Source organism: Embiotoca jacksoni, unplaced genomic scaffold, assembly GCF_022577435.1.
Source record: "Embiotoca jacksoni isolate LCO1_2020_lvr unplaced genomic scaffold, fEmbJac1.0.p SCAF_22, whole genome shotgun sequence".
Lineage (NCBI taxonomy): Eukaryota > Metazoa > Chordata > Actinopteri > Embiotocidae > Embiotoca > Embiotoca jacksoni.
This window is the reverse complement of record NW_027185363.1, coordinates 9,065,504-9,085,213: the sequence shown is the minus strand read 5'-3', so window position 1 is coordinate 9,085,213 and position 19,710 is coordinate 9,065,504. Positions and strand designations below refer to the sequence as shown.

At 41.4% G+C, this 19,710-nt stretch overlaps 1 protein-coding gene across 1 annotated transcript in view; it reads left to right on the top strand.

Annotated features, from left to right (window-relative positions):
* The window catches only part of insra (insulin receptor a), a 53,179-nt gene extending 35,075 nt beyond the window's left edge, over positions 1-18,104 (top strand). The window contains exons 7-21 of the mRNA XM_069157796.1: positions 1,525-1,651; positions 2,300-2,553; positions 5,746-5,913; positions 7,804-8,002; positions 8,493-8,779; positions 9,415-9,554; positions 10,177-10,336; positions 10,766-10,865; positions 10,965-11,032; positions 12,134-12,363; positions 12,621-12,731; positions 13,760-13,919; positions 14,692-14,821; positions 15,177-15,311; positions 16,459-18,104. Of these exons, the coding sequence (XP_069013897.1) occupies positions 1,525-1,651; positions 2,300-2,553; positions 5,746-5,913; positions 7,804-8,002; positions 8,493-8,779; positions 9,415-9,554; positions 10,177-10,336; positions 10,766-10,865; positions 10,965-11,032; positions 12,134-12,363; positions 12,621-12,731; positions 13,760-13,919; positions 14,692-14,821; positions 15,177-15,311; positions 16,459-16,816 (2,627 nt within the window). The 3' untranslated portion in view covers positions 16,817-18,104. The remainder of the gene's footprint in view (positions 1-1,524; positions 1,652-2,299; positions 2,554-5,745; positions 5,914-7,803; positions 8,003-8,492; positions 8,780-9,414; positions 9,555-10,176; positions 10,337-10,765; positions 10,866-10,964; positions 11,033-12,133; positions 12,364-12,620; positions 12,732-13,759; positions 13,920-14,691; positions 14,822-15,176; positions 15,312-16,458) is intronic.
* Positions 18,105-19,710: the final 1,606 nt, after the last annotated feature.

Below are 19,710 nucleotides of genomic sequence, written 5' to 3'. Positions count from 1 at the left end.
GGATGTCTCCCTGCAGACCTTTTACTGACATTGTTTAACGAGAACAACCAACAGAGCAAAGCACTCACAACTGCTAAACATGGTAACAAAGAGATAAAGATGCTGCACTAATTCTGTCCTTTCTGTCTTAATCCACAAGTGTATGAGTGAAGTGAGAGGGTTCAGGGATGAGTTCATTGTTTTTCTATAGCAATAAAATCAACAGTAGAACATCTCTGTTTTTTTTTTTTATATATATATATATATATATATATATCTTTCACTGTAGTGGTTATAATTTATATTTTTAAACGAATGTGTCAAGTGACAGTCTGACAAGATGAAAGGTTTGAGCCTACTAAGAATTTCCCACAGAATCTGCAGCTACTTTCAACTTCATGGAGCTTCAAAGAGATTTTCAAATAAAGGTTCAGTCAGCCTCCCACAAACTTTATTCTTTTGATTCACTGTCTTTCTCTCATTTTTGTTTCCAGCAAAAAAAAGGAAAAAAAGAAGAAGAAGAAGCTAAAATTGCACTGTACACTGTTTTCTCAGCACCAAGTGTTAGCAGCTGGTGATCATAGAGGAGCCGTTAGCTGCTCAAGAAGCAGATCCCTCTGGAGTTGGTGGAGGGCAAATCAAAGCTAAAAAAAAAACAGAGTGACTGTGACGGACATTCGGCAGGTCGGGTCCCGTCTGTTCCCTCAGATCGCTGGTCTGTCTGTGTTTTACACCTAAAGGGGTCTCAGCAGAATCAGTAATCATGATCAACACAGGAGAAACTGTGTCTCTTGAGGCAGAATGAAGTGGGAATAGTGAGGTTGACTATCTATTCTAGTTTGGGTTGAAGGTGTTTTGGATGGGGTGTCTGTAGCTTTGGGTCCATGTCAGATTGGATCTTTGTCTCTATTTTTAAAGAGTCTTTGCATTTCTAGTCCAGGTAGGTTTTCATTGCTCCTTTTTAGATTGTAAAATCTTCTACTACAAAGCTCAAAGACAGATTTGAATGTCAGGACTTTAATGCAATTTATGCACCAAGTCTGGCTAACCTTTCTTTACTGAGAAGTTAAAAGCCTTATTGCTTATTTTTCTTAAGTACTTTGACAAATATAATAAAAAAAGAGATGCAGAGCGGCGTTCACCTTTCAGAATAAAAAATACTCTAAAAACATCTACAGGATGATTTGTATCATGAGTAAATACGACTACTGCTGTTGAATTATTAGCTCATACACACAACTTGGCTTGTTTTAGTTATGTAATTCTGTCCAAGCATACTGAAGCCAGAGAGATTTTCACAAGTGTACAATAAATTAACAAAACATAATTGGCTGTGTCAGCACATCAATTTACATCACAGGTCTGATCACATTTAGGAATGTGGAGTAAAATGATTGAGTAGATGGAGTTGGCCTGCCGCTCCAGGACAACAGCATATTTCCAAAAACTAATAACAGCAGATGTTTTTTCTCCTGATGTTCACTCCCTTCTCATTAAGATTTTCCTGCTGATAATTATTTTTAATTGATTGATGTCTTTTCTCAGGTGAGAACCATGTGTTGAAGTTCACCCAGATTCGAACCATGAGCGATAAGATAATGGTGAAGTGGGAACCTTTCTGGCCTCCAGACTTCAGAGATCTGCTGGGCTTCATGGTGCTCTACAAAGAAGCGTGAGTTCATCTTGAATCACCCGTCACAATCAGACCTGGAGCTCTGCCAGACAAAATATACTTTTCAGCTGCTTCAGCACTTTAAAAACAGGGAAACCTGAGTAGAAACATGCAGATGAGTTCTAAAACAAAAATACGACAACATCCAGTATAAACATCTGAAAATGGTCAGATACATGTGTGGAAATGTTTGTACTGATGCATCAGTAGATACAACCAGGACACATCCTCAGCATTGTTTTCTGGTACCTCAGAGGTTTTGAACCTCACACACTGTATCTTAGGGAACCCTGGTAAGGTAGGTTTGATCAGGTAGCTAAGTGCTCTGTTTCCTGTAACTCTCCTCTTTTACAGGAGGGCTATTTTTTTAGAAATTAGTTTTTTTTACAAATGGGTAAAAAAGTAATATTAGCCTGTATTTACTGCCCAGTGTTTTGTTTTTGGTGTCATTTCCCTTTAGCAGTTTCTCACCTACCAAGTTGCCTTTCTGTTTGGCACCATTTACAGTGAGGTTTAAGAGTACCTAACCAATCTGGCATCGCACTCCAATAACAATTTCGGACTGACGGTAGACAGACTTCTTTTTTTTCAAAAGATCAAATTTGATGCAGCTGAACAAAACGTTTTGTTTTTCCCCCCCAACAATAGACCTTTCCAGAACGTAACTGAGTTTGACGGGCAGGACGCCTGCGGCTCCAACAGCTGGGTGATCGCAGATGTGGACCCTCCGCGTCGAGCCACTGAGGGGGAGAAAGAGCAGTTTGAACCGGGTCATCTCATCCTGCCTCTGAAGCCCTGGACGCAGTACGCCATCATGGTGAAAACCCAGCTCTCTGCCTCTGACGAGCACCAGGTCCACGGAGCCAAGAGCGAGATCATCTACGTTCGCACCAACGCCACCAGTAAGACTGATGGAGATTTGTGTTGATCGCCGGTTCAGTCGAAATATTCCGTTGATGTAGTTAAATTATGTCCTATTTATACATAATGTCGGGTAGCATTTAGTATCAGTCAGTGGCACCATTTACGTAGCTTTTCCACTCGTGAGCTGTTTTTTCCACAATTGGAATGATGCGTCTGTGAAGATGTCAACATTTCTATGAACCTATGACCCAGAGACGGCGGTTAATGGGTAGCTGAAGCTTTACGTTAAGCTTTAAAGTGAGTTCTGAATAACTGTTTGGCTCCCTGCCCCACAACTCTGGTGGCAATACAGTCCCCTGTGACCGCTGTTACGTTGTTGGATTTGACAAAAGGTAACTGGATTTAAAAGAAAAAGAAAAAATCTACACGGAAAGCGTTTCAGCCTCACTTTTTAGTCTGTTTTCATAAATCGGAACTGCTCGCGCTGTTTTCTTGTAAATCCAACTCAAAGCATATTTTTATATCATACGCTTTATGTGTAAACACAGTTTTAAACCCACTGTACGCTACCTGGCCAGCAACAAACACATGTAATGACTAGCTGGTGAACATAGTAGAGAATTTAGCTGCTAAAGATCCACATGGAAACAAACATAACTTCAACTGAACACTATTGCTGCAGCGTTGTAGCTACTAGATGGTTGGATAATATCATAGTTGTGTTCACCGATCTGCCTCCCAAGTTACCACAAAATACAGCACATTAAATTGATGTCTTCTGCTCTTTAGGAGTGCAAGTCCAAACATAGAAACCAAGGCATGGCTCGCTCCAGGTTATGGGTTTTTAAGTTTTGTAGTGGAAAAGGAAAAGTGTCTTCTCCTGTACTAGAATTCAACTAATTTTAGGGTCATCCTGCGGTGTTACTGGTGCAGTCAGTGTTGTGTGTGTCAGTTTCGCTGCTGCCAAAATGTCCTTGGCACACGAACAAGGAAGAGGAAGACAGATGGCACGATTTGCCTCCGGTGCCACCGACCTGCCGGGCCCTACCTCATGCAAGGTGTCTGCATCAGTCAGTCACGCAGCCATTGTAAAGCCCTTCTCCGGCACTTAATTGTACTCTGCCACCCACGGAGTGTGTCGCGTGCAGTTTGAGTTCATCATAGTCATGATGGCCTGTCTAGCCGGCTTCCTTTTAGACAATATAAGTTTCCTTCCTGATAAACCGCAGCAAAACACGACATCCCTCGCTCGCACGAAACAGGCTTCCAGCAGAGACGCATCAGTCAGCCAGCCAGCCGTGTCGAGGGAGGGTTGTTGTCGACCCGTCTCGCAACCGCTTCGGGTTCCTGGTCTGTGTCATATCTAACCAGCATACCTCATCAGAAGGGCAAAGCTGTCATTACAAATAAGCTGTTGCCGGTGAAACTGAGTCTGACAATGCGGTCGGACCAGTGTGTTGCATCGTCGTGAAACAAGGACAACGTAATCACACTGTGACTGCGGAGCTTGGGCCGCCGTATCTCCTCAGGGTTCAGTCTGACATCCCCACGCCCCGCTCCGTCCTCACAAATATTCCCCTGCTCACACACTTTTCTCACAGCATAGAAATACCAACGTGTAAACCTTTGTGTGATTCTCATAAGTGCTTTTCCAACTCAGGCTAGGCCACTTTATTGATTGTGCACTGGTGTCTCGTTTTTTTTTTTTTTTTTTTTTTCTCCCACTCGGAAATCTGATTCAGACTCAAAACACGGCTCATAGGCTTTCAGATAAACGGTGATGCCAGTCAGCGTTCATGCCACAAGCTAAAAACCTCTTTTTGTATTAGTGGCACAGAAGGCACATTGTTTTATCAGCTGGCCACATTCGATGCAAATGAGAGATCACAAAATATCTGCGTTTAATAGGATAAAAAAAACAATCTGCCCTGAAGCAGTGATTTCTTTATCTGCCAGAGATATATTTTCAGATCTAATAAATCTCACCAACAACACAAACTGGAGGTTCATGTTAGCGAACCGCTAACTGACATTTCACTCATACAGCAGATGACCACATTGGATTCATATCATGTAACCTTTGATACTACAGAATGATTGGTGTGATAACGAGGATTGTTACAGTAAACAAGCATCAAAACAAAACTTAGCTGTTACATCGATATTGTTGACAAGTTACAACTGATAAAAAACTGTTTTCAACGTCAGATGGATTTCTCTTAATCAGTCAATATAAGATAAAGGAAATAAAAGGAAATACAACTATTTTAAGTTTCCTTTTCTTATGAGGCCTTTGAAATTTTTCCACAGCGAAATATTCAAATATACAAAAATACCACTCTAAATGAATTAATAATAGTCTAAATGAAACTAAAAACCTACACACTTAAAAAAAAAAAGACCTAAATTAAAACTACCAAAGCCACAACAAAAAACACCTAATTATATAATCATCTAGTCACCTAAAACTGAAATATCATTATGTAAAAACCAATCTGTTAAAAGAGAAAATGGAGAAATTTACATATGTTTTTATGTGGTCTTCAGTCACTTAAAAATATCTGACTGTACACCGAAACAGTGTAACCTCACACTGTACACATCACAAACATCGAGCAGTGTAACAAACCAAAAACCAAAACTGATGGGGAAAACCCAGAGCAGGCAGCTGTTGGTTACAGAGCCACTATGTGCCAGTAAGTCTGTTTCATTATTTATGCCATGATGTGAAATGCAAATTGGATTGAAACAGCACTTGTCCGCTGTTATTGTCACCAAATGGCAAGGATTCATTTGTACAGTGGTATCACTTGTGAAACAAGACAAGTTATTATCCCAAAGTCGGTGACAGCCATGCAGGTACTACGTTTTACTTTTCAGGCTACATTTGTTATTACAGGTCTTTTAAGTGCCTCCATTTATCCTTAATTCTCACTAGTTGGTTTATAGGAGTACAAATACCCATTGAAGACCTACATTCTAAATATATTACAAATTATATCCATAGTTTAACTTGTATTATGTTTAAACCTGTGTTTTTGTTTCACTCTTGTCCTTTTGGGGACATGTAAACTGATTTATTGATTGACAGATAGACATATTAATACTTTAGCTGCTGCGTTTTGTTTACATGCGTTTGTAAAGTCACATTTCATACATCGCTTGACGCTCTGCCTACGAATAAATATTGCTCCTTTTCAACACAGCTGTTTTCTGCGATGTCTCCCCAGAACCTTCAGTCCCGCTGGACCCCATCTCCTCCTCCAACTCTTCCTCCCAGATCATCCTCAAGTGGAAATCTCCCAATGACCCCAACGGCAATATCACTCACTACCTGGTCTTCTGCCAGCGCCAGCCGGAGGCCAGCGAGCTCTACAAGTTTGACTACTGCCAGAAGGGTGAGCCACATTGTTTGTGGTTGTGTTTCCTGTATCTTTGTCTGGGTTAGTGGTTTGTGTGTCTGACGGTTTGAATGGAAAACAGAGAGAGAGGAAAGAAGAGAGAATATATTTCTTGAGCTTGCCGTTAACTGGAGAGCTCTTCTCACTCAAAAGCTCTTGACTGCTACAAGTAGCTACCTCTAAGACTCTTTGTAATGACTTTGTGATCTCATTCTCCTTCATGGCTAATTCATATCAAGATTGTTTTCAAAATCAAATTCAGCTTTTCAAGTACCAGAAAAAAAAACAACCTCAGTATTAACTTGATGACAATACATTTATCTCATTTTCTAGAAAGATTGTCGAATATTCTGCATCCACATGCACTTCAATGAAAGCGACATAATCACCAAAATTGGGGTTAAAAATGTCCACAACAGCAGTAATATGTTGGCACAATGTTAATGGCTGCCGGATGAGATGCAGCATTGTGTTTAACCTCTATGTGAATCTATTAAACTTAACCAGGAATGTGACTCTGTACCCACAGAGCAAGAAAATTAGGTGACGCTCAAAATGGCCGCCACGACACGGTTACACCGATCGACGAAAACAAATTCATGATGCCGAGACACTTTTCGGTACATATAAGTGTGATACACAAGTCCAACAAATTTGGTGCACGTAGGTGAAACTAGGTGCCGGAGCTGCAGTTTAGGGGGTGCTGGCGAGCCGTTTGGCCACGCCCACTCGCAAAACACATCCGATGTATGGTCTCACCACGCCGGATGTATGTGACACGTTTCATGAGGTTTCAAGCATCCTTTGACCTTAAACATCGACTTCCTGTGTCACGGCGAGACATCAAACTTTGCCGCATCGTCACGGCAACGCCCATTGACAAAGTCGAACGAAAGTTTCAATACATCATCAACCACATGTTTAGGTTATTGTGACCCGACTTTACGTTCATGTGATCAACCAGCTCGACGTAGAACGTGAAAGTATGAAAAGTGTCATTTCCAGTGTCCACCAGGGGGCGCTATGACTATGAGCGAATATTACCACACAGGAGTCTTCAGGGCGGGGCTGTTATCATTCCTGTGATGTTTGGAGAAGGTCGGTCCGTGTACATAAGATTTAGAGCAACTCGTAGTTCCATGGCGAGACGCTCAAAATGGCCGCCTCTTTACGGCATTTCGTGAATTCAGGTAAATGTGGCCGCCGGGGCATCTCTTTAGGGGGCGCTCTCGAGCCATTTGGCCACGCCCACTCGTGACTCCACTAGAATACGACATTTTTCGCCGGGAGACATATGTGTAACCGCTTTCACGACTTTTTGAATATGATAAAGCCTCCAAAAAGGCGAATCACTTTACGTAAGAATAATAAGGAACGAGAAAAAGAAAAAGAATTCCTTGAAAAAACAACAGGGCTTTCGCACCATCGGTGCTCGGGCCCTAATAAAGCGTTACGTCGCAGAAACTGCATGAAACTCGGCACTGAAGCACTCGACTTCTTCCTCTCGCTCCGACTCCGGTTCAGGCAAAGTTCATCCATTTATCTTGGTTGAATTATTTTGATCGCAGCCTGTCCTACGTCGATGCCATCAGTGCCCTTCTGTGTCAGCACACAATCGAGCCCAAACTTTCCTCTTTTGAACCCCCGTGAGTCCCACACATCCAGAGAGCTGGGAGACCGTGGGGAGGTCATGTCACTGGTAATTTATCTCCACCAGAGAGGGCGAGACAATGACAGACGTGGCCCTCAGGCGTGTGTGTGGGACGGATGTGCGCTTTGGAAATGTGTGCATGTGTCTGTGTTTGTCACACCTGTCATCCCATTCTGTCTGACTGAGTGTATTTTTGTGTTCCCCTGGTCGCCATGTCTGACTTTTCATTTCACCAGGGATGAAGTTGCCGTCGCGGGTGCCCACTCAGGTGGACAGTGACGAGGAGCAGAAGTGGAACCAGACGGAGGAGCAGGGCCAGGGGACGCGATGCTGCGCCTGCCCCAAAACCGACAAGGAGCTCAAGAAGGAGAAAGAGGACTCCGAGTACCGCAAAACCTTCGAGAATTACCTCCACAACGAAGTCTTTGAGATCAAGTGAGACTCCTGACAACAGGATTGTGTTGGAACAACTATATTTTTCAACTTATTGATGAACGTTGTCCTCAGGAGAATCATTCTTTAAGATTTGAGCGGAGTTGGACGAAATGCGAAAGGCCTTAAGATTCTCTTTTCTCATCCTTGCATGCTCAAACTCAGTCCACCTCAGCTTTGCTTTCTGTTTAGCCGCTCACACAATGAATTCAAGTTCACGCAGTTTGATTCTGCCCTGCCGTGTTGTATTTAATTGTCACCGGAGTCCTCAGAATTCTGCTAAAACTTTCTACTGATAAACCAATTACCGTATTTGTAAATAGATCTTTCAGTACAATTGTTCTGATTTGCCATAAACAAATGTCAAAAATTGCTTGATAGTTGTAAGTAATGAAGTAAGGCAGAGTTTAAAAAAAAAACTAAAAAAAACAGCCATCAGAATCGAAAATATTTAAAACCCTTCTGTAAAGCACTTTGAACTTGCCTTTTCTAGGCGCTCGAGACAGCGACGCTCTGTGATGGGCATCGCCAACCGAACGCACGCCTTCCTCACCATCGCCCCCAGTCCGCCCAGGGGAACGGGCGTCCCCGAGGATGAGGACGAGGAAGCCTTTGAAAGCATGAAGACGGTGGTCACCGTCCACACCAAGGAGTCCACCGTCATCTCCAGCCTGCGCCACTTCACCAGCTACCAGATCGAGATCCACGCCTGCAACCACCCAACAGACCCGGCCCGCTGCAGCATGGCGGCGTACGTCAGCGCCCGCACCATGCCTGAAGGTAACGAGATTATTCTTCTGTCGATGTTACCAAGGAGATTTCCGTGTAGGTCCGTGTCCTGTCATTAAGAGGATCCTGCCCTGCTTCAGCCTGGGGAAGTCTTTCTTCGTAAATAAATAACAGACCCAGAAAGAATTATCGCCTGACTCTTAAGGTTTTTTGGTTTTTTTAGCTGTTTCCAATTTGGCAATTTGGTTTCTCAACAGTTGATGGAGATCCACAGGATGAATACTGGACATGCCCACAAACACAACTCCAAATAATAATGATAAAAATCCAACCAAAAATGTTTTTATTTCGGTTTTGAGACCACATCCAATGGGCATTTTAACAGGAATGTCAGTACAAACCTGGCTTTGATTCAACTGATTCATTTCTTTACACTGAACTTCAGTAAGCTAAAAAGCCAACATGGCAGATACAGACTGGAGGCTTTGAGTTTAAGAGAAAGAGAGAGACAGAGAGAATGACATGCAACAGATGTCCCCGGCCTGTGTCAAACCAAACCAGCTGCATGGCATCGTGACCGGCGGGACAGCGGGACGCCCCTGCACATCATCTTCTATTTACTCCAAACAAACCAGAGTTTTAACAGAAATACAATTCTTGAAATCACGTCTCTTCGTTCTCCGCAGACAAAGCCGATGACATCTTGGGTCCCATCAATTACGAGGTGATCGAAAATACAGTTCACATCACCTGGCTGGAGCCCACATCCCCCAACGGTATGATCATCCTGTACGAGGTCAACTACAAGAGACTGGGAGATACCGAGGTGAAGAAATGCACACGCTCACACAGCTGCACACACATCTGTCACGGCTTTATTGCTTTAGGTGTACTGATCTGGATCATAGGGTCGCAGAGGGCGAGTTCACTGCAAGTTCACCACAACACAATTTACTGTTTCACAGAGAGCAATTTATATATTCCGCTTTCTCATTAAACAAAATGGCCCGGGCTCGTACTGAAAGACAATTTAAGAGAAACAAATTAAATTTGTCTGTCTTAAATCTGGCCGTGTGGCACAGATGACCTAGAGAGGCGACGCTTATGGTCCGAGTTGCATTTTGAATTTTGGCTTTGTGGTCTCAGTAATGTCATTTGTTTGATAATGTTAATGGGGAAGTCATTTTAGCGGCCCACCATGTTTTAGTTGCCATGGAGACAGGTCGACAAAACGTCTACTCGACGGCGGAGACGGTTATTTGCTGTGGAAAACAATAAAAACATCTCGCATGTTTCCACAGTGGAAACATCGCAAACACAAATTACATTTAACAGTGTAAAATGACTCAAAATTTTATTTTAAATGTGATATTTTTACACTCGGAAATTATGAAGGAGCTGTCCACCGCCTGAACCTCCGTGTTTTTCTTCTTCTTCTTCTTCTGCAGGAGCTGCACTACTGCGTGTCGAGGAACATGTACAAAGTGACCCGCGGCTGCAAGCTGAAAGTGATGCATCCTGGGAACTACACCGTGAGGATCCGGGCCACCTCGCTGGCTGGGAACGGGTCGTGGACCGAGCCCACGTACTTTTATGTCCAAGACGCGAGTAAGTCTCCACAAAGACAAAAGAAGCCCAGACATACGTTTAGTTCGAGTTAGGCTTAGTGAAAACAATCTGTAAAACATGAAACATGTGAACTGCAAAGAGTTCTTTACCAGTGGCAGGGATGTAAATTATACTCCATATTTCATGTATTATTGTTAAATCTGCTATGGATTAAATGAATGAATAGTTTTTTCATTTCGGCCCCAAAAATTTGAATGTATTTAAAGGCAGAATATTAACATGAAAAACATGCAGATCACTCGTACGGCTCAGTGTATTTAACAGCTATCATCCGATCAAGAGATGCCAGTAAATGTACTCGGAGCAGATGATGTGCACAGGGGAGCATATTGATCGCAGCCGTGTGGGTTTGTTATGCGGGCCCTTGTTTTTGTTCTTCACCTGAAACGCGACTCATGTGGTCAACAGGTGATCCTCTCTACGTTGTGAAGATCATCATCGGACCGGTCATCTGCTTTGTCCTGCTGCTGTTTGTGGCCGTGGCAGGAGTCATCATGTTTAAGAAGAAGTAAGCAAACGTCACATCTTGTTCAGTAGTACTCGCTCTGTCATTATCTCTTATTCAATCCGGTGTCATTATCAAATGTGTTTCTCTTTTTCCTTTCAGTCAAACCCAGGGGCCGAGTGGTCCCATCTACGCCTCCTCAAACCCTGAGTATCTCAGTGCAAATGATGGTAAGAGAAAGGTTTCATCCGTATCGTAGAAACTGTTTTCTTTACCTTCACCTGGATTCGTAGTTTTATTTTAAAGGATTTTAGCACCCGATGACGATATGTGACTGCTTGTTATTTGCTCCTTTTTAATGACACACATCTTGAAAATACATCTTTACCATAAACTTTCTGTTTACTGCGGTCGTCGCTCTCAGAAGTTAAGCTGAAAAAATATTTGCATAATTATAGATTTTGGATGTTTCGATGAGGGAAAAGGAGGAGACTGAATTTGAACTATTTTTAAGTTCATGTAACATAACTTAAAACCTACGAAACACATTGTTAATTAAAGCAGAGTATTTGTTTTTATCCTGTAAATACCCATTACTAGAATTGTAATTGTCTGGTTTTTTTTTCAGTTAATCATTTAATGTGGGGGATAAACAACTGCATTATTTCATCATCTCAGAGGCAAACAATTGGATTTATTGTCATGTATGATAAAGGGAAAACAAAAATCTGGAACCAGATCAGCTAACTGATTAAAACTTTTTTTTCTTTTATTTCTGGAAGATATCTTTAAATCATTCGTTGTTAAGAATGAGTTTTCATTCTGTTACTGTCATGATATTAATGAGTCTAAAGATTTATTGCAGTAAAACTTGTATTCCCTGGGCTTTTCAGCAGTAACTTGATTCCTGAACTTTGTAAATTGAAAATGCGGTTTCCTTTAACAGGTTAAGCAATTCAAAGAAAGATTTGTCTTAAAGAAACCTCATTACCTCATTATTTGGCACACGGTTTAAGTTTAATTGGGTTTCCACAAATAAACATTGGCTCGTTCAGTCAGTTCAAATGCTCCAGAGCAATAAAACATGCCCAGACTCTGCTTAGACAGCAGCATCGTATAACCTGAAGATATATATATATATAATAGAATTGATCATTTATTGAGCTTAGAATAATTCCAGTTGTGGAAAAATGGAAGAAAACAGGGGAGAAATCTGACCGCTGACCGACTGCATAATGAGCTGATCTAATTGATTGCCTTTCAACACGTAACCTGTTGTTTTGTGCGTGTAAACCTAAAGCTGCAAGAAATTCATGAAAATGTGTTTGCAGTGTACGAGGAAGACGAGTGGGAGGTGGCGAGGGACAAGATCAACATTCTGAGGGAACTGGGTCAGGGCTCCTTCGGCATGGTCTACGAGGGCATCGCCAAGGACATCATCAAGGGCGAGGGGGACACGCACGTGGCCGTGAAGACGGTCAACGAGTCGGCCAGCCTGAGGGAGAGAATCGAGTTCCTGAACGAGGCCTCGGTCATGAAGGCCTTCATCTGCCACCACGTGGTAAAGAGAGACGGCATCTGTATTTCTTCTTGTAGATGAGCAGAGGACGGTGTGGTGTTAGTTTTAGCTGCATGTCTTAACTGTTATCTGTGAGTATTTGGAGTAGTAAATACTAAATTTCTTGTCACGCGAGAGACGAACGAGCTCGCTTACGTTTAGCTGTGTGAAGAGCTGCTGCTTCCGCTGCTGTTATCGGACCGATTCTCCTCACCGTTTTCGATCACGTGAAATAAAAGCGCCCGGTCTCTGTCTCCCAGGTGCGTCTGCTGGGTGTCGTGTCGAAGGGCCAGCCCACCCTGGTGGTGATGGAGCTGATGACTCACGGAGACCTGAAGAGCTTCCTGCGCTCTCTGCGACCCGACGCTGAGGTAATGAGATTGGTTTGAACGATGCCTGTTTTAGATTGGATTCAACTTGTAGTTTCTTTTCTTCTTTTCACTTCTGCATTTCATGTAGATAAATGGTCCAGTAGTCTTATCTGTATGCAAACTTTTTGAGGGCGTCTTTTCATCTGTGCATTGGAAATTATTTTTACAGCGTAGGGCGTATAAACAGGACGACTGAAGCTATTCTATGAAGTGTGTGGGGATTTTTCGTAATGTGTTAATCAATCTAAGAGCCTCTGCTGCTCTTATTAACAAATTAGGCTCTAATTTAGCACTTAGTGATTGGCTGTTCTAGAAAGGTGATATAAATAAATACAGTTAACTTACTTAACATGAAAACCACAGACTTGCCACAGATGTGCAAACACAGAACAGTTTTATTCCACCAGTGTTTAGATTAACCAGAAAATAACACAACACGGAATCGTAGATTTACTTTTCTGATGACACGTATTGGTCCATCTGCTGTTTCCTTTAGCGGTTGGGTCAAAATTACAAAATAAAACGTGATTTTATTTTGGAAAAAAAGAGCTTTGTAGACAAATATGGATGTATTTGTTATGTCTTCACAATAACTGACGCTTTTGTACCTTTCACCTTTAAATTCTACCGTTTACTTTTGTGTGTAGAGATGGATTGAATGTATGAGGTGACGTGTCACCTTTTGAAGTAAACATACAGATGGCAGTTTGATTGAATAGGAGGAGGACTGAGCTGCTGGATGTTGACCGTGGATTTAAGCAGTCGGCACTAAAGTCAACTGAAAACATGGCAGTTGGCTCGAACAGGCTCGTTTAGAGCTTAGAAAGCTGCAGAGCCGCTTAATTCAAGTGTGATAGTCAATGTTCGGCACAAATAAACTATTTTTCTTTATGCTATTAAATCTGAGAAGTAAAAAGAAAACTCAGTATCAAAATCAACCCTAAATCATGAGTAGTTATCCTTACAAAACTCTGCGTAGGTCTGTGTTCGGAGACCAGAAAAAACTAAATCTGTGTCATGTCCCTCAGAACAACCCCGGCCGTCCCCCACCCACTCTGAAAGAGATGATCCAAATGGCTGCAGAGATTGCGGACGGCATGGCTTACCTCAACGCCAAGAAGTTTGTCCACCGGGACCTGGCAGCCAGAAACTGCATGGTAGCTCACGATCTCACCGTCAAAATCGGAGGTAAGATTTTATCCAGGAAAACAGGTACAAGAGTTTTTGATTTGAGTGGAGTCCTAATGTGTGGAACTAGAAATAGACTTTGGTGCCCCCTAGTGGTCCAATAGTGGTTGACACTTGCAATGTGCACTGTTGTCTACAAATCAATGTGGCCATAAGCTGAAGTAAATTAAGAAAAGTAAAATGTTATTTACCCGTGTTGGGTAAATCAAGGAAGAGTAAACAGGTTTTGAACACGTTTTCAGGAAATGCTGATGTCTTTGTGAAAAAAATTGGCTTTTCCTGAGAAATCCATGCCGTGCTGTGATGCGTTCTTGTATCAATAATTGTAGATGCTTGTATGCCGAGGAATAAATATTCCATATGAAGCTGAAGAAGCGAAGTCTGCACTGTGTTTGTTTCAGTAGTCTCTCTGTGCTGTGTTGACTGGAAGTGTCAGTTTCTAACATGTTCGAGTTCAGTCAAGTTTGGACTTGACTGCGTTAACCCGTAAATTTATTCTACGTTCTACAAACAGTATTTTATATACTTCAATTCAGAGCAGGGCAAGAGAACCAAAGTGGCTAAACATCAACAGCATTCAAGTCAAATTAGATGAATGTATTTAACATCTTAATCACAAAAGATGTTCAGGGGAACCTCTCAAGGTTAAAAAAAAAAAAAAAAAAAAAAGTAGATAAAACACAAATAACACTGAAAAGCCTTTTGAGGAATAAGTGAGTTTGACTGTAACTTCTGCAAATTATAAATCTGACAACTTCTCTTTCCTTCACAGACTTCGGCATGACCAGAGACATCTACGAGACGGACTACTACAGGAAGGGAGGGAAGGGCCTGCTGCCCGTCAGGTGGATGGCACCCGAGTCTCTGAAGGACGGAGTCTTCACTGCACATTCAGACTGCTGGTCAGTGACGCCTCTGATTCTCGGGTAGACGGTGCAAATTAAATGTAAACAAGTCACACTCTGAAGACTTCACGTATGTTTAAACTTTCTGAATAAGATCCAATTTTTAGAGCAACCGGGGGTGGGGCATAAAACCAAAACCAGAATAAGAGACACTCACCGTTTTGTTTTTTTTATAAATGTTGAAATATGAGACCAGGACACACTAGCCTGTTTTTCATCCCCACGTTGCCCTCAGTCCACCTGCTCGCTGCATCAAGTGTTTACGGCCAGATTTCCTCTGTCAGGTGTCTAATTGCCATGTCCTCATTATCCCCGTGTCCCCGTTGTTTCCTTTTCCGCGGCTGTTTATCAGGTCATTCGGGGTCGTGCTGTGGGAGATCAGCACGCTGGCCGAGCAGCCGTACCAGGGCATGTCCAATGAGCAAGTCCTCAAGTTCGTCATGGACGGGGGCTTCCTGGACCGGCCGGACAACTGCGCTGACAGACTGTAAGTACATGCGCAGGGATATAAACAGGAGCTGTATTGTAATAATTAGATTATGTCACACTATCTTATTTACAAGTCACAAATTGGAGTCAAGAGGATGTTACAATCTGCAGCGGAGCTGCAACAAATAGTCAAAGTAGCCACTAGCTTTTAAACAGCTATTTGATAAACAGATTAGTAGGTGTTAAATTTAATTTTTTTTGAGCAACTATGCCAAATATTACATAGTTATAGCTCTTAAAAGCGAAGATTCATTCTGAGCGTCTTTGTGTTTTGATCTGCTCAGACAAAACGAGACATTTTATGACCTCATCTTTGGATTTTTTTTTTTTTTTTTTCCACATATTTGTGATACTTTATCGACCAAATTTACTGATTACTAGGAAAGTTAGAATAAGTGGAACCAAGATGACAAAATTAGGTTGAAATACAAATATGCAGTATATAAGTGTATAAAGGATAATGCCGGAGATAGATATCAGCAAGGACCAAAAGCCAATAATGCAGTTGTCTGTCCCTCGAGCTAAACCTGTCTGTGGCACTGAGCCGGAACATGTAACTCTTCAAAAAAAAAAAATTGTTTAAAAACTGCAAACAGATGTACGGTTTAATCCTTAAAAAAGGCAGAGTAGTTTCTTTAACCAGCTGCACACAGCAGTTTGTTTTTTTTTATTTTTGTTTTTTTTTTATCAAATGCTACTTAAATAGTAAAGTGTGCTTTTAGTTTGGGGGAATCTGCTGTGGATTAGTGGATGTGGGACTGACTCAAAATTAACTACAGTGCTTATCTTCATCATAATGAAGGAACATGTCAGTCAGTGAAATTACAGCTCTGATTTATGTGGTTGGTTTGTTTTTTTTTATAGTTTTTGGATAAAACATGGAGCTGAAAGGCACAAAGGAATGAGATATAAAAGTGTGTGGGCTTCAGAGGCGCCACTTGTTTTTTTTTATGTTACTACGTAAACGGATGTCGTTTCAGCAGCCTGATCATTGAAGTGTGTGGTTAAGTCGTATTTAAGTTATTTTAACCACACCAGAGAAACAAGCATATTAACAACATATAAGTAATGAAAAGAAATGACGTGGTGAAGAAACCCTATTTCAGACAACTGAAATCTCTCTCTCTCCCCGTCTCGTCACCCAGACACAACCTGATGCAGATGTGCTGGCAGTACAACCCCAAGATGCGTCCCACCTTCCAGGAGATCATCGAGATGCTCCGGGAGGACCTGCACCCCACCTTCCAGGAGGTCTCCTTCTTCTACAGCGAGGAGAACAAGCCGCCGGAGACCGAAGACTTTGACCTGGACATGGAAAACATGGAGAGCATCCCGCTGGACCCTTCGTCGTACTCCCAGAGGGAGCAGTGTTCGGACAGGGACGAGGCCTCCTCCATGGGCCTGAGGGGCAGTTACGAGGAGCACCACATCCCCTTCACACACATGAACGGGGGAAAGACCAACGGACGAATACTGGCCCTACCGCGGTCCAGCCCCTCCTAACATACTGTCCACGTCCCGCAGTGATGCTAGAGATTTAAATATATTTTTGTTTTTTCGTTGTCATTTTATATAGATCACACTTTTATCACTCTCTCTTCAGAAGCCCCTCAGTACATATCTCAGGACCTTATTTTTCTCCTCAGATGCCACCAACACACACTACAGTAAGTCCACGCGCGGACGCCAGGAGACACTTTTTGTATTTAAGGATGAATCTCCTGCGTCTCTTGGTTATGATTGTAGTTTATATACTGTATATATATATATATATATATATATACATATATATATATATATATATATATATATATATATATATTGCCAAGTTTGTGCTAGACTGGGTGGATAATGGATTCAACTGTGAAACAAACTCTTGACAAACAAGAAGGCTGCTAAACCCACTGTCCCTCCCCGAGTCCAGACTGTCTCCCTCTCCTTTAGTTCATCTGAAAGGGTTCATCCCCGGGTTGCTACGTTTTGAAAAAAAAAAAAAGAAAAAAAAAGTGCCCTTCTCTTTTGTCTGTGGCCTACATCAGTTGTCATGGAACTGTGTCTGAATCTTTGTGCGCACGCGGATGACAAACTGAAAATGAAAGACTTCGGAAACTCCCTGTCGGATGGTCGGAGACGGTCCATCTTCGAACAAACTCTGATCCACTGGAGAAGCTGGTTGAAGTGGCTTACCTCCTCACACTCTGCAGTATTCCAAAACGGCACACAGAATAAACACAGAACTTTTCGTCGGGTTATATTTTTTTAATTTATTCACTTGTCTTTCTTTTTTCTTTTTCTTTTTTTCCTCTTCCTCCTTTTTTTTTTTTTTTTTTTTTTTTTTGAGTTTTCACATTTACAGCTGAAGGATATTTAAACTTTTCAGAAACATGTTGACAAACGAGTTCCACAGATTGACCAATAGCTGCTTCGTTGGTATATTTTAGTGGGTATAGAAGATTAAAAAAAAAAAAAATACAAATATATATATATAAATATTATATTGATGTTTTTGTACATAGCTGATATGTTGTCATTCTTTAGGTATTTCCGGTCATAGAAAATGTTTTTACATGTTAGTCTCTTATGTTTATTTTTTCTAATCCAGAAAATCATACTAATTAGCTTCTCTTTTTTTTTTTTTTTGGACTCATGATCAACCAACAGCATTTGGTCTTTTTACTATGCGATGCCCGGGAGTAGGAGTGTTTGGCGTCTTCAGCTTAAGATGTCTGCCCGTCATATCGAGATCAAATAAAATAGTGCTGTACATTTTGCAGCAAGGTGCATTCATCAAGAGGCTCCTGCAGTGCTTTTCTTATTTTCCTGCTCTCAACACGCGTGTTTGTTCAGATAGTGATGTGTCACGTCAGTAAATACTCTGGATTGTTGTGTATCTGTAAAGGCAGTTTGTGTTTTTGTTTGCGAGTTGAGTGTAAAGCGAAGCTGAAGGGTTTGTTTTTCCTACAAAGCGTAACAATATAAAGATAAAAGATCCCCCCCCCCAAAAAAATCAATCTGTTAACTCTATATTGGCAAAGGTTCCTTTAACACAAACACTAACAATCACACAATCAAATACTTTAATAACTGGTTACTAAGGGTTGTGACGGGTACTCTGGCAGGGAATTTTACTTTTAAAGTAAATTATGAATAAACTGTATCAGAACTCCAGTCATATAAATGTGATAAAGAACAATAAATAAAAACATTTCAACCTTCATTTGAGGAAAAATTAAGAGCCCAAACACAATAAAAATGCAACTTACAAACTGTATAATAATATCTGCCAGTATACTATAATCTTGATATTGATATAATCATAATAAACTTTATTTGTATAGCACCTTTCATACAAGAAATGCAGCTCAAAGTGCTTCACAGCAACAGAATTACATGCAGTGTTTCACATTAAAAACAGACACAAAGAAACACCCAAAAATACAGAAAATAAATGACATAAAACAGATCAAATACGTAAATTAAATACAAGTAGACTTGATTTGGATCGTTCTCTAGGATTCAATTCATAATATGAAGTCGCGGAAAAAGAAGTTGTAGCCTGTCTTGTGCACTTTTCTAGAACTTTACTTCACACACTATAATATTAGCGTGATACACTAGAGATTAAATCTCCTTTTCTGCTGTGGTTTTAGTCAATTCTTTAAGGTAGACTCGTCAGTGCACCTCCAGGTTTCTGCTAAACCTCGGTTAAAAGCTCACACGTTTGTCCACTACTGAAATCCCCTTTTCCAATACATATCAGTCTTTCTGGGTTTTATCAAAATATATAGTCAAAATATAAAATGAGCAATATGCATTTCAAAGCCGCGGCAGTTCAAGAGCATGGCAGGTGCGAGAGAGCTTCAGGAGTTGCTAGTTAAAGGCTAAAGTAAAGAGATATGTTTTGAGCTTTCTTTTTAAAGGTATTAACCGAGCCAGCTTCCCTGATATCTAACAGATAGTTTGTACCACAGCTTTGGAGCGTAGCTGACAAAAGCTGAATCCCCAATTTTCTTACGGCTGTTTCTGGGAACCTCCAATAAATATATATATACATATTTGTATTAGTTCATTATTGAACAATATTCAGCATTTACTCCGTATCGATCAGACGCTAATCAAAAGCTTTTATCACATGAAATTCTATCTAATGTAATCTGACTGTCAGTGGTCATGAGGGAAACGTGTGCTTGTGGTTTACTATGTTGCCTTCCCGCCATTCAGTCTCTTGGGATTGAGGTTCGAACGAGTCACTTCAGCTGAACGTCCAAAGAAGTGCTGGTAGTGCAACGACGCCACCTACTGTACAACAATGACATGGACACTACCCTGTGTGTGTGTGTGTGTGTGTGTGTGTGTGTGACTGCACACAATACAAGGCCAGGCTCCCGTTTCAACAC